The 14595-nt window shown below is 46.0% G+C and overlaps 1 protein-coding gene across 6 annotated transcripts in view; it reads left to right on the top strand.

Annotated features, from left to right (window-relative positions):
• RBM10 (RNA binding motif protein 10) overlaps positions 1 to 14595 on the top strand; it is a 30069-nt gene that overhangs the window by 3723 nt on the left and 11751 nt on the right. For 4 of the 6 annotated variants that reach the window (XM_059385812.1, XM_059385813.1, XM_059385811.1 and 1 more), the window contains exons 3-4: positions 11081 to 11264; positions 12709 to 12939. In XM_059385812.1, the coding sequence (XP_059241795.1) occupies positions 11081 to 11264; positions 12709 to 12939 (415 nt within the window). The remainder of the gene's footprint in view (positions 1 to 11080; positions 11265 to 12708; positions 12940 to 14595) is intronic. The other 2 variants (XM_059385815.1, XM_059385816.1) reach the window with 1 other exon arrangement.

Genomic DNA, 14595 nt, shown 5'->3' with positions numbered 1-14595 from the left:
TGAAAGCATTCAGGTTTTGGGTGGTATTCTCTGGAAATGCTTCATGGCAGTTTCTGAGTTTGAGTAGGTGACATACTTCTTTCAGACTTTATAAAGTTTTCAGACAAATAAAGCCACGGTCTTTCTTTTGGCTTTCAAGTGCAGAGGTTGGAGTTAAATCCATACCTTTTCACTTCAAAGTGGGTTTCTATCATAGGTCACTACAGGGCCTTCTCTTGCCATATTTGTTTTTTTCCTTCTCATTTCCAATTCCAGTAGCTGTAGGCAGCTGCTCTGTCCTGTTTGAAATGTAGCCTTCTAAAATATGTAGCATTGTTTTGAGTGTCTGTGTTCTTAGTTTATACAATTGGCAGAGTGCTACAGTTTACTTTTTCTTTCTTGAACTTTGTGTGACTCAGCACTGCATTTTTAAGATCTGTACCCCCTTGCCAGGTGTATATTAGCGCTTTGCTTCTAATTGGTCCCAAGGATGCCATGGTATGTGCCTGTTGCCTTTTCCTTAATGATTCCCTCAAGGATGGGTACCTGTAAAATTCATCACTTTTTTGTCTGGTAGTCTGTGCTTTCAGAAACTTCTCTGCTCCTGCATCTGGATCACAAAGGTTGTTTTCACTCCATAGTTTTCCCTTTCATATTCAGATCTTTAATAACATCTAACAGTTTTTTTGAATATGGTATAAGGTAGGTTTTTCGTATATGGTATAAGGTAGGTTCTGGTTTTGTGTTCCTCCATATAGTGGGCAGTTTTCCCAGTACATTTTAAATGGTTCATTCTTTCTTTATTGATTGTAGTACGTCATCTCATTTCAAGTTCCTTCATGTATGAGGATCTGTCTTGAGTAATCTGATTTGTTTCATTGGTCTATTTGCTTAATTCTTATGCCAGAACTTTACTGGGTTTGTTATTATGGCTTTATAGAATCTCTTAGCTCCCACTTTACTCTCTTATTAATCAAAGTTGATTCTAGCCGTTGTGGGACTTATATAAAAAAATGTATCAAGTTGGGACACCTGGGTGGCTCAGTTGGTAAAGCCACTGCTTTCAGCTCAGGTCATGATCCCAGAGTCCTGGGATCAAGTCTGGCATCGGGCTCCTTGCTCGGCAGGAGCCTGTTTGCTTCTCTCTCCGCCACTGCCTGCCGCTCTGCCTGCTTGTGCACGTGTGCACGTGTGCGCTCTCTCTCTCTCTCTGACAAATAAATAAATAAAATCTTTTTAAAAAATGTATCAAGTCCCTCAAAAACATTCAAGAATTTTGATTAAGATTGCATCAAATTTATATACTAATTTGGGGAGTATTGTCATCTTTGTTAAGTAGTGATCTCATCCAGGACCTGTATAGAGAATATTTTAAAATTCGTTTAAAGGACATACAAGGGGTGCCTGGGTGGCTCAGTCAGTTAAGCATCTGCCTTCGGCTCAGGTAATGATCTTGGGGTCCTGGGATCAAGCCCCACGTCAGGCTCCCTGCTCACCGGGGAGTCTGCTTTTCCCTCTCCCTCTGCCTCTCCCTGCCCAGGCTCATGCTTTCTCTCAGTCTCTCAGATAGATAAATAATCTTTTAAAAAATTAATTAATTAATTAAAATAAGGAACCTACAAATCTATGGGGCATCTGGGCAGCTCAGTCAGTTAAGTGTCTGACTCTTTTTTTTTTTTTAATTTATTTAACAGACAGAGATCACAAGTAGGTGGAGAGGCAGGCAGAGAGAGAGGGGGAAGCAGGCTCCCTGCTCAGCAGAGAGCCTGATGCGGGGCTCGATCCCAGGACTCTGGGACCATGACCCGAGCCGAAGGCAGAGGCTCAACCCACTGAGCTACCCAGGCGCCCCAGTGTCTGACTCTTGATCTCAGCTCACATCTTGATATCTGGGTGGTAAGTTCAAAGCCCCACATTAGGCTCAGCGCTGGGCATGGAGCCTACTTAAAAATGAGTGAATGACATTCAGATCTGAATAAATGAAAATACAAGTCTTGTGTAATTCCTAGGTGCTTCAGTAGTTTTCATTGACATCTTTGTATCTTTTATATTTTCCAAGCTTATGTTTCCTGGGGTAGAGGAAAGCTATTGGTTTTTTTTTCTAAGTTATCTTACCCCTGCTGTACTCTCTTATTATTTCTGATTATTCATTGTTGATTCTGATGGTCTTTCTGAGTAATTGGTCATGCTAGGTGCAAATCAATTCTGTCACTTACTTCTTTTTCCTCACTTAAAATGTTGTCTAGGACTTTAGTACCATATAGTGTCAGTGATGCCAAGTGCACAAAATAAGACTCATTTTGGCAGGTTGTAACAGAAAATCTGAAGAATAATGGCTTAAGCAGTGTGGTTTATTTTATTTTATTTTTCTCATAAAGGACATCTGCAGATAGATGAGACATTTCTGTCTCATAAAAGGCACCTGCAAGACATCAACAGTCAGTCCCAGCCTGATAGGCAGCCCCGTCTGCTTAGCCATCAAATTGGATGTGTGCTGTTAGGCTGTTAGAATGTAGCCTTTCATAAACCAAGAAAATTCTCTCATCTTAAGTTTGTCAAGATTGATCAGAAATGAGAATCAGGGGCACCTAGGTGGCTCAGTCAGTTAAGCATCTGACTCTTGATTTTGGCTGAGGTCATAATCTCAGGGTCCTGGGATCAAGTCCCACTGCACTGAGTGTAGAGTCTGATTGAGATTCTCTCTCTCCCTCTCCCCCCCATGCTCTTTCGATTTCTCAAATAAATAAATTAATAAATCTTTAAAAACATAATTAGGGGTGCCTGGGTGGCTCAGTCAGTTAAACATCTGCCTTCGGCTCAGGTCATGATCCCAGAGTCCTGGGATCGAGCCCCGCAGCAGGCTCTCTGCTGAGCAGGGAGCATTGGGCTCCCTGCTCGGCAGAGAGGCTGGTTCTCCCTCCCCCTCTGCCTGTGACTCCCCCTGCTTATGCTCACTCTCTGTCACATAAATAAGTAAAATCTTAAAAAAAGTAATCAGTGTTGGGTTTGAAGAACATTAAAAAAAAGAAATGAGGGGCGCCTGGATGGCTCAGTGGGTTAAAGCCTCTGCCTTCGGCTCAGGTCATGATCCCAGGGTCCTGGGATCTAGCCCCACATCGGGCTCTCTGCTGAGCAGGGAGCCTGCTTCCTCCTCTCTCTCTCTGCCTGCTTCTCTGCCTCCTTGTGATCTCTGTCTGTCAAATAAATAAATAAAATCTTTAAAAAAAAATGAGACTCAAACTTCATAATTACATGCTTTTTTTCTCCCTTTGTCCATCAGTTTCACAAATCACATTAAATCATATCCTTGCCTTCCTTGATCATGGTATGTATGTGTATGTTTATAACTTCTTATTTTGAAAAAAATTTCCAGTTTTCAAAAAAGTTGCAAGTGTGTAAACTCCTGTGTATCTTCTCTCCAGAACCACTAATTGTAAACATTTTGCCACATTTATTTTACCTACCTACATGCCTCAGCATCCCCTCCCCCCCATTCTCTCTCTTTCTCTGTAAAGATACAGGTGTATATATCTATGCATCTATATATAGGCAAGTTTTTTTCTTCTGTATCATTTCAGCTAGTGACTGGCATGACCCTTAAGCATGACAGAATGTATGTCCTAAGAACAAGGACTTTCTCTTTTGTAACCACAGTACAGTTCTGACTATCAGGAAGTTGAACATTGTTACAGTACTTTTTTCTTCTAAAAAGTCTGTTCGAATGTCATCCCTTGTCGTTTATGGCACTGGTTCCCTAATCTAGGATTCTGTCCAAGATCACACACTACACTGCATGGAGCTACTTTGTATTCTTGGTTCCATTTACTCAGGAACAGCTACTAAATCTTTCTTTTTCTTCCATGGCCTTGATATATTTTAAGAGCACAGGTCCTTGGCTTTGTAGATGCTTCTGAATTTGAGCTTTTCTGACATTTATTCATGAATTGTTGGAAGAAAAATTATTTACTATGTACGTTTTTAAGCTACTGTTAGGTTTGATTAGGTACTGTATTATTTAGGATATTTGCGTCTGTGTCTATCAGTAAAGTGGTCTTAACGGTTTTCCTCTTCTAGTATCCAACTGACACTGAGTCACCATAGCCTCATAGAATGATTTGGGCAGCTTTTGCCATTCCTCTCTTTATCGGAGAAACTTGAATAAAAATTATCTGTCCCTTGAAAGCTTGTTAAAACTGAGCTTTAAAGGGCCCTGGGTTTTTAATGATCATTTTGTGTAGTTCTGCCAATTTTGGCAATTTATGTTTTCCAGAAATACATTATTTTGCGGAGGCCCTCACATATTAGGATTCAGTCCAGCTTTGTAGAAATCTATTATGAACAGGGTCTGTCTTTGGAAGGTGTTTTGTCAAAGTGCTCTGTGGCCAATGAAAAGTATCCTTTACTGTCCAAATCTGTTCTCTTCCCAAGTTTAGATAGCAAGAGTTCAGTATGCATATTTACTTGGTTTAGGGGCACCTGGGCGGCTTGGTTATGTGGCCAACTCTTGGTTTCTGCTCAGATCATGATCTTAGGGTCCTGGGATTGAGCTCTTCCTCAGGCTCCATTCCCAGTGGGAAGTCTGCTTGAGGATTCTCTCTCTCCCTCTCCCTCTGCTCCTTCCCCCTGCTCACATGTGTGCTTTCTCACTTGCTCTATCTCTCTAAAGTAAATAAATCTTAAAAAGTTACTTGGTTTAGATGGTGAGTATCAGAGTTCAGGGTTTCATCTGAACATTTATTCAACTCTATTTGGTTCTTAAATTCTGGGGACTAGAGTTCAACTATTGAGTAACTGTAGTAAGCAAACACACATTTCTTATATCAGAAACCTTAAGGGGTGCCTGAGTGGCTCAGTCGGTTAAGCATCTGACTCTATCTCAGCTCAGGTTGTGATCTCAGGATCGTGAGATCGAGGTCTATGTCAGGTTCTGCATCACTCATGGAGCCCACTTGAGTTTCTTTCTCTTCCTCCCCACTCCACACCTCCCCTTCTCTAACAAACAAACAAACAAACAAAACCCTTAAAATACATCACTCATACCAGCCTCTTCTTGTCTAGGCATTTATCATAAAGAAATAATTTGGATTCCAAGCTAAGCTCACAAGGACAGGGACCTCATTTTATTGATAGCAGTATCCCCAGCACCTAGAACAGTGCTTGATACATGGCAAATGTTACATTAATATTTGTTGAGTGAAAGAAATAAGTGAACAATTACGAAAATTTGGAAACCAACCAGATGTCTGGAAACATTTTATTTTCCCCATTTGTTAATTATCTTGGAGCTTTATAGTGTTTTTCCAATATTTTATTATGAAATTTCAAACATACAGCAAAGTTTAAAGAATTTTATAGTGAATACCTCTATACTCATCTGCTGGATTCTACATTAACATTTTACCATGCTTGCGTTATGACACGTTTATTTGTTTATGGTATTTTTAACCCATTTTTAAGTTTTTACAAAGCTAGATTTATCAATTGTTTTTTTAATGACTTCAGAGTTCATCTTGTTTAGAAAGGCCTTTCCCCATTCTTGGGGTGATTCATTTTTTTTTCTTATGTTTTCTTTCTAATGTCTTTATGGTTTCTATTCAGGGATTTAAATTTTTGATTCATCTAGAATTTACTTGGTATAAGAAGTGAAGTAGATAAAAAACTTATATTTTCTTAAACTTTTTCTGTGAAGGACCAGATAGTAAATATTTTTGGCATTGCAGACCATGCCATCTCTATCACAACTACTTGGCTAAAAGCAGCCCCAAACAATATAAATGAATGGGTATAGCTGTGTGGAAGAAAACTTCATTTAGGTAATTGGATTAGGTCCACTGGCTGTAGTTTGCTGATGTCTGGGCCAGACCATTATTGCAACTGGTGTTTATCGACTAATCCATTTTCCCCCTGTTCATTTTGAGTTGCAGCCTCTGGGTTACTCTATATTTCCATGTGTGTTACTGTGTAGCATGGACTCTGTTCAGTTTCACTGATCTGTGCATTTATGTTTCAGTTGTTCCACCTTTAACACCTTTAATATTTGGTGAAGCTCTTCTCCCCCTTCTTATGTTTTTTTTTTTTAAACAGAATTTTCCTGACTCTTCTAAATTGTTTCTTATCATTTGCTATTATAAACAGTGCTGTTGAATGATGTTTTTGTATGTGTGCAAGTATATTAAGTTTCCAGGGAAATTGGGGGTCAGGGTAGATATTTAATTTTACTGGCTATTGCCAAATTCCCCTCCACAAGAGACTGTTCCAATTTCCTACCAGGAGTACAAGAGTGCATGTTTCCTATACAGCCTTACCAACAGTGTCTTGTGAAACATTTGGACTTTTATGGATCTGTTGCATTAGAAATGTTCTATCACAAATCTTCCTTACAGAAGAATTCTAAATAATATATGTAGATACTCCACATTATAGGAGGTTAGAGCTTAATTCTCCTCTTGAGTATGGGCTAATCTAGTGACTTGTTTCTAAAGAACAGAGTATAGAAAGGGAAAAAGAGAAACTATAGTGGAGGAACGTGGCAGACCCCACCACAACCACAAGGTCAAGTCAGCATTGGCAGTGATAACTTACATTGATATCATGGTTCCCTTTATATGATGAAATCAGTAGGTCAGGTCACCTCTCTTGTATCCCCCCCCCAAAAAAACCCATAACCTCTGTAACCTCAAGTCTAATCACAAAAACACAATGGACAAACCCAAGTTGAGGTAAGTTCTGCAGAATGGCTGACCAATACTCTTGAAAACTGTGAAAGTCATTTAAAAAAAAAAAAAGAAAGACAAGACTAAGAATCTTCACTGGCCAGAGGAGACTAAGGGTGCATGATGACTAAAAGCAATGTGGCATCCTGAGTTCGTCCTGGAACAGAAAATGTGGGTTGTTAGTAGTACTGGGAAGACAGGTGAAATCTTATTTTTTTTTTTTGAAGAATTTATTTATTTATTTGACAGAGAGAGATCACAAGTAGGCAGAGAGAGAGAGGAGGAAGCAGGCTCCCCACTGAGCAGAGAGCCCGATGCGGGACTCGATCCCAGGACCCTGGGATCATGACCTGAGCCGAAGGCAGCGGCTTAACCCACTGAGCCACCCAGGCGCCCCAGACAGGTGAAATCTTAATAAAGTCTAGTTTTGACAAATGTACCATGGTTACATTTGTCCCCTGTTAACATTAGGGGAAGCTGGGTGAAGGATATACAAGGATTATGTTATCCTTGAACTTTTCTATAAATCTAAAATTATTTCAAGGGACGCCTGGGTGGCTCAGTGGTTAAACCTCTGCCTTGGGCTCAGGTCATGATCCCAGGGTCCTGGGATTGAGCCCCACATCAGGTTCTCTGCTGAACAGAGAGCCTGCTTCCCCCTTTCTCTCTCTCTGCCTACTTGTGACCACTTTATTTATTTAATAAATAAATTAAATTTAAAAAAATAAAAATAAAATTATTTCAAAACAAGTTTGACTTCATCAAGATTAAGAACTTAAGTCCATCAAAGGACATGGTCCAAGAGAGTGAAAAGACAACCCACAGAATGGGAAAAGATATTTGCATATCCTGTATCTAATAAGGGATTAACACCAGAATGGAAAAAGAACTATAGCCCCACAGGAGAACCCAATTCAGAAATGGGCAAAAGGGGGTGCCTGGATGGCTCAGTGGGTTAAGCCTCTGCCTTTGGCTCTGGTCATGATCTCAGGGTCCTGGGATCGAGCCCCACATCGGGATCTCTGCTCAGCGGGGAGCCTGCTTCCCCCTCTCTCTCTCTCCCTGCCTCCCTGCCTACTTGTGATCTCTCTCTCTCTCTCTCTGTCAAATAAATAAATCAAATTTAATTTAAAAATCTTAAAAAAAGAGAGAAAGAAATGGGCAAAAGGCTTGAATAGACATTCCTCCAGAAAAGACACAAGTGGCCAATAAGCCCAGGAAGAGATGCGGGATGATGGGTGTCGGTGAGGATGTGGGGACACTGGAACCTTGGCGCATTGCCAATGGGGATGTAAGTGGTACAGCTGCTGTGGGATACCGGCCAGAGACTGCAAAATGTTATGTCTACACCTGCCATGGGGTCCAGCAGTTTCATTCCTGGGTACCTACCCGAAGGAACTGAAAGCAGCGAGTCAAACACATATTTGTACACCAGTGTTCACAGCAGCATTAGTCCCAGCCCCTGAAACAACCCGCAAGTGGAAGCAGCGCAAGTGTCCATCAGCAGGCACGTGGCCAAACAGCGTGGTGTGTGCGTGGTGTGTGCCATACCTACATATGTGTGTGGCCACAGAACAGGATGTTCTGATGCACACTGCAATGAGGAGGGACCTTGACAACGTGATGCTAAGTGAAAGAAGCCAGACACAAAGGAACAAACATGTAATTCCCCTTACACGAGGTACCTAGAACAGGCATCTTCATAGGGTCTGAAAGTAGAGTGGGTGGGGTGGGTAGGAAGTTAATGTTCAGCGGGTAGGGAGCTTCTCTTTGGGGTGATAAAGAAACGTTTCCGGAAACAGATGGTGATGGTTGCTCAACATCGTGAGTATTTTTTGTGGTAAATTTTGTGAGGTCTATATTTTACCACAATGAAGATGACTAAAAATACACAAAAAATAAATTTTAGACTTTTATTTTAAAATGGCCTGTCCAGGGTAGTTTTAATTTTCATCCTTCATTACAAAACAGCATCTTCTTAAATATAAACCGTTTGTATGTCTTTGGTGTGACTTCTCTTCCTCTTCCCATACTTTTTCCTATTTAGTTTGTCCTGATGGGGCTCATGATGGTTTTCTATTTTCCAGGCAGAAGTGTTTTATTTTTATATAGTTAACTTCAATAATCTCTCCTTCTCTAGCTCCTGGATTTGGGTCACAGTTTTTCCCTATTGCAAGATTATCAAGAAATCATCTTGTGTTTTCTTTGGCTTCTGTGGTTTCATTTCTTCTATTGAAACCTTTGGCCCTTTTTATTTTTATTATTATTTTTTACTATTGGACCACGCATTTTATTATTGTTTTATTAATTTTTTATAGAGTTATTTATTTACAGAGAGAGAGAGAGCACACACGCCAGTGGGGTTAGGGGCAGAGGGAGAGAATCTCAGGCAGCCTCCCTGCTGAGTGTGGAGCCTATGGTGGCTCTATCCCAGGACCCTGAGATCATGGCGAGCTAAAATCCAGACTTGGCCACTTAAGCTGCTGAGCCACCCAGGTGCCCCTATTGTTGTATTTAAAAAAAATTTTTTTTAAACATTTTTTTCCATCATGAGAAGTGTACTGTTCAAACCCACCCCTTATTCCTCCCCCCCTCCCCACCCACTGCCCCTCTGGTGACCATCAGTTTGTTCTCTGTAGTTAAGAGTCTGTCTTGGTTTGCCTCCCTCTCCTTTTTTTTTTTTTTTCCGTTCCCCTTTGCTCATTTGTTCTGTTTCTTAAATTCCACAAGGAGTGAAATCGTCTGGCATTTTGTCTTTCTCTGACTGATATATTTCACTTAGCATCATACTGTCTAGCTCCATCCATCTTTGACCCATTTTGAACGAATCCTGGTTTATATGTGTAAAGTATAGTCATAAGATCTTGGCACTTGTCTAGGTATTTAACCTTTTTGGTTCAGTTATACTTGGGATCTTCCCATTTCTAAACGATGCCTCTTCGAATTGAGGCAACATCCTTATTTCTGCATGTTACTTTTGTCCCTAGCATCCTTCCTGATTTATTGGTTGTAATCATTTTTCATTTGATTCTCTTGGGCTTTGTAGGCATATCTTCATGTCCTTTACAGACAATGGTAATTTCATCTTCTCCTTGCCAGCTCTTAACCTCTTGTCTTCATTCCCTTGGTTCAGCTAGTGGCTTAGAACAACGTTCATAGTGGTGTTGATACTAGACATTCTGTCCTTCCTGACCAGGATTGGGACCCTGCTAGCCATAGTCTACTATGGTGTCTGTTTTTTCTTGTTTTAAGTAAACATGTGTTGGTTGCTTTTAGATTACTTTTTAAGTCATTATTTCATCAAACAAAAATTACTGAGCACATACCAAGTACCAGATACTAAGCTAAGTTTGGGGGAGTAGGGCAGTAGGCCCTGTGGTTGTGGTGCCCTCTTTCCCAGAACTCATAGGTTAGTGCTTTCTTAAATCACCAAAGAGATGGATGTGAGGGGCGCCTGGATGGCTCAGTCAGAGGAGCACGCAGTCCTTGATCTCAAGGTTATAATTTCAGGCCCTACATTGGGTATAGAGGTAACTTAAAAATAAAATCTTTAAAAAAAAAAAGAAACAGGGGTGCCTGGGTGGCTCAGTGGGTTAAAGCCTCTGCCTTTGGCTCAGGTTGTGATCCTGGAGTCCCGAGATTGAGCCCCGCATCGGGCTCTCTGCTCAGCAGGGAGCCTGCTTCCCCACCTCTCTCTGCCTGCCTCTTTGCCTACTTGTGGTCTCTGTCTGTCAAATAAATAAATAAAATCCTTTAAAATCCTTTAAAAAAAGAAAAACATACATGAAATCAACTGTGTGATCATTATTTTACAGTAATTGCAGTAGGAGAGATTTTAACAAAACAGCTGCCAGGGCTGGCAGGGTGACAGTGAAGGAGAAGGGCAGGGTAGCACAGGGCACAGTGAGGCAGAGGGAGGGAGGAGGGCGGTGGGGACCTCACCCCACGTCCCCCACATACCCCGCCGACCTGGCAGGACCGTGGTGAGCATTTTGGTGTTTTATCTTGAGAATAAGAGGTAGCCATTGGAGGGAGTGCAATGGTTGGGCTTGGTTAGCTTTGCCTTATAGAACACTCACTCACATTCGGGGCATAGAGAATGAGCTGGGACAGGTCTGGTGGAGGTGAGATGGGCCTTGACACCACCCATGAGGGCCCTGTGAAGGAAGACAGGCATGGACCGGGGAGGTGGCAGAGGGAAGGAGAAGTGGATTGGATTTTTGAGCGATGGGGACCGGCTCACCTCATGGAGTCAGGATTTAGGGACCCCCCCATCAGGAGCAGGATCTAGTGTCTAGAGGGCATAAGTGGGTGGGAACCCCCCCCCTTGTCACTTGCACCTTCCAGAAAGAACTGCCTCTGATCCTTCCCCGTTCTTCTTCCCTCAGAGGTGGCCGTGGGGACAGGACTGGCCGCTATGGAGCCACTGACCGTTCGCAAGATGATGGCGGGGAGAACCGCAGCCGAGACCATGACTACCGGGACATGGACTACCGCTCCTATCCCCGCGAGTACGGTAGCCAAGAGGGCAAGCATGACTACGACGACTCATCCGAGGAGCAGAGTGCAGAGGTGAGGGCCGAGGAGGACAGAGTCCTTCAGGGCCTCAGCTTGTAGCGCCATGTGCGGGTAGCTCTCGGTTCCCATGCCTTCAGACTGTGCTCGGTGGCTTTGCCTCACCCGGAGGGTCTGTCCCTGCTTCCCTCTGTGAGGGCTCGTCTCCCAAGCTGGGTCTCCCTGACTTCCACATGCTTGGCTCTACTTCTGAGGGCCCTGGCCATCACCTTTCTCCCTCCTTCCCTGTTTTTTAATTGGGGTCTGCGGTTCACTGCAAGCCCTTCACCGCCTGCTCCCAGCCAGTTTGGGGCCCTTGAAGAGCCTCTTTCCTGGGACCCAGCATGTGGGGTTGAGAGGGCGGTGGGGGATCTGGATGCCACCCAGCAGAGTAGCCCTGGGAGGCCCGCCCCGTGAGTATTCGCAGGGGTGACATGGCCCCTCCACAGAGGGGACGGACCCCCTAGGGCCTCTCCTTTGAGCTCAGGGTAGCCAGTTCCACACTGGGTAGCTCACCCGAGCCTGAGGAGGGGCAGCATGATGTTCACTGTCTGAGGAGAGGCAGACTTGCCTTAAGGGAACCCCAGTTTGAGAGGATAGTCAGGGCCCAGGTCCAAGTAAGCAGGCAGGTCTGCTGTCCAGCAGGGTGGGAAGGGGACTTTTGCAACCCAACCCCCTGGGAACAGAGTGTGGGCGTTCAGGCTTCCCCATTGGCCACTGTGATCTGTGCCTGGATGTCTCTGGGGCACCAGGGGGTGCTGGGTGGACCTGTTGAAAAGAGTGGGAGTGGAGCACTGAGTTATCTGGTCCCCCTGAGGGCAGAAGGGGTGTGGACCCTGGCCTGGCCTGCTCAGTCCTGGCAGGATGGCTTGGGCAGCCTCCAAGAACTCAGCCACCACGCCCTGTTAGGAGGGAGCCTAGTGGTGATAGAGGACTGGCCAGGCGGAGGAGGATTGGAGCCGGGGGGCAGTGCTGTGGCCCTCACACCTTTGCAGGTCCCTGCTGACGGGCTCTGGATGAGATATTAAGCTATTCCTAGAACCCTGGCCCTAGCTGGAAATCATAAGGCGTAGGGAAGAGTTTTGCACATACTAGCTGAGCTGGTAAGGGAGGAGGAGGGAGCAGCAGAGGGCAGGACTTAATGAGCTCACCCCAGACCTGAGGAGGTGTAGTCAGCATCCAGTCACCTGTCTATGCAAGATCCTCCCCCACAGTAATTCTGCCACCGGCCTCATCCCGCTCCCACCAGGGCAGCCCCCAGAAGGCATCCCGGGGACAGTCTCCCACTCCAAAAGGGTTGCAGTCCAGGCCTGACCCGTTTTGCCTGCCCTGAGCCTTTAGCCGGAGCCCGCCCACTCCTGGCTTTCAGAGCCTGCCTGCCTCAGAGAGCCAGCGGCCAGCCCCTAGGCCCACCCCAGACTGACTGCCCGTCTGGTGTCTCTCGTCTCATTCTGTCGGCCAGGATTCCTACGAGGCCTCCCCGGGCTCCGAGACTCAGCGTAGGCGGCGGCGGCGGCACAGGCACAGCCCCACCGGCCCGCCAGGCTTCCCCCGAGACGGCGACTATCGGGACCAGGACTATCGGACCGAGCAAGGGGAGGAGGAGGAGGAGGATGAGGAGGAGGAGGAGGAGGAGAAGGCCAGTAACATCGTCATGCTGAGGATGCTGCCACAGGCAGCCACTGAGGATGATGTACGTGCCCCCCTCGTGGCCCTGGGCAGGCGGCAGAGCAGGAGGCCAGGCTGGGTCTCCCCCAGGGCCCTCAGCTTCTCCCTCACCCCGACCTCAGCACCTTTTATCCCTTCTCTCCCCCAACACCGATCCATCCTCTGGGCAGGCCCCTGTGCTCTCCTGGTCTGAAAGGGAGGAGTGTCCGATAGGCTGGCTTGGCCAAGGGGCTGTGGTGGGAGGGAACAGAGCATTCCTCCAGAACATTATGCTGGTCATCCATCCATTCTGCTTATGTTGATTGAGGGCCAGATGCTTACCAGCCCCAGAGCCGGCTATGCCTGGTGGCAGAGATGGTGCAGGGCCTGGCAGCCTGGGGTGGGGGTGGGGGTGGGAAATAGGGAGGGTCCCCATGGGATTTTCTGAGGTTTTATTCACATTCTCTCCCCATTCGCTCACCCCCGCCCTCTTTTGTCAGCAGTGTCAAATCTCAGTGGCCTGGCCACAGAGTCCTGCATTCTTTCTTTGACTTTGTTCACTGCTACTGACAGGCTTCCCACCCCATGCTCTGTGACATTTCCTTCCACATTCCTCCCTTTTCTTCTGTTTCCTTCTCACAGAGGCTTCCCCTGATGAGCCCTAGTAACACCCCAGAGGGCCACTAGAACAGCATCCTCCCTGGCCTCCCTGAGTCTCCTCTCTGTCCCCTCCCCAGAATTCTCTGCCCAGCTCTTCACTGAAACCTACCGGCTGCCCATTTTGTCGCAGAGAAAACCCTACCTATGTATTTGAGAATTTCTCAAGTCTGGCCATGTTCAGGGTCAGATGGTAGCTCTGTGCTGACATGTGTTAAGGATTGATCACAGGGTGGGCCGCAGGCCAGGTTGCATTTAATCCTCACAGCCACCCTGTGGGGAAGTACTCTGCGTGTTTCCATCCTACGGATGAGGAAGCCAGGCCCCCAGCAATGAAGCAGCTTGCCCCAGGTCCCACAGCCAGTGTGTGGCAGGCCAGTGAGTGGCAGAATGGAGCTGGGGTCTGGCCCCGGGCATCTGGATTCCAGAGCCCACATTCTTGCTGTTTCCTGAGCCCTCCCTGAGTATTGTCAGGCCTAACGAGCTCCTCTGTGTTTCAGTTCACCCTCGTGTGCACGTGTGTGTGTGTTTGTGTGTATAGAGAGAGAGATCTTTTCTTTTTCACCTAATGAGGAAACTGAGGCCCAGAGGCAGTGAGATTGCCCGAGAATGCCCAGCACAAGCTCCCAGGCTTCTGCAAGAAACACCACTGGCCCAGAGACTCTGCCTCACCTGGTCCAAACCCCACACTGCCTCTGCAGCTTCCCCCTGGTTTCACCCAGGAAGCTTTCCAAATCCCATGACCACACCTCTTGGTCTCCACCCCAGGATACTGCCCCTCGCACAGCCTGGGGCACACAGCTGGCCTCTGGTCTGAGCAGAGAGATTTGCGTCACAGGTCTCCTGGGGCAAGCCCCAGCTCTCCTCACCAAGGCTGCACCAAGCCTGTCATCAGAACTCCCTCCTACCCCACTGCAGGCCCTTCTTGACCGGCTGGCTTGGCTCGCTCTCCTGCCTCTGAGGGTCACCATGCTGCCACGCTTCCCCCCCCCCCCCCCCCCCCCACCCCCCCCCCCTCCTCTCCATCCCCGTCTCCCGGCCTTGG

The sequence above is a fragment of the Mustela nigripes genome, chromosome X, assembly GCF_022355385.1.
Source record: "Mustela nigripes isolate SB6536 chromosome X, MUSNIG.SB6536, whole genome shotgun sequence".
Lineage (NCBI taxonomy): Eukaryota > Metazoa > Chordata > Mammalia > Carnivora > Mustelidae > Mustela > Mustela nigripes.
This window is presented reverse-complemented; position numbering and strand designations above follow the sequence as displayed.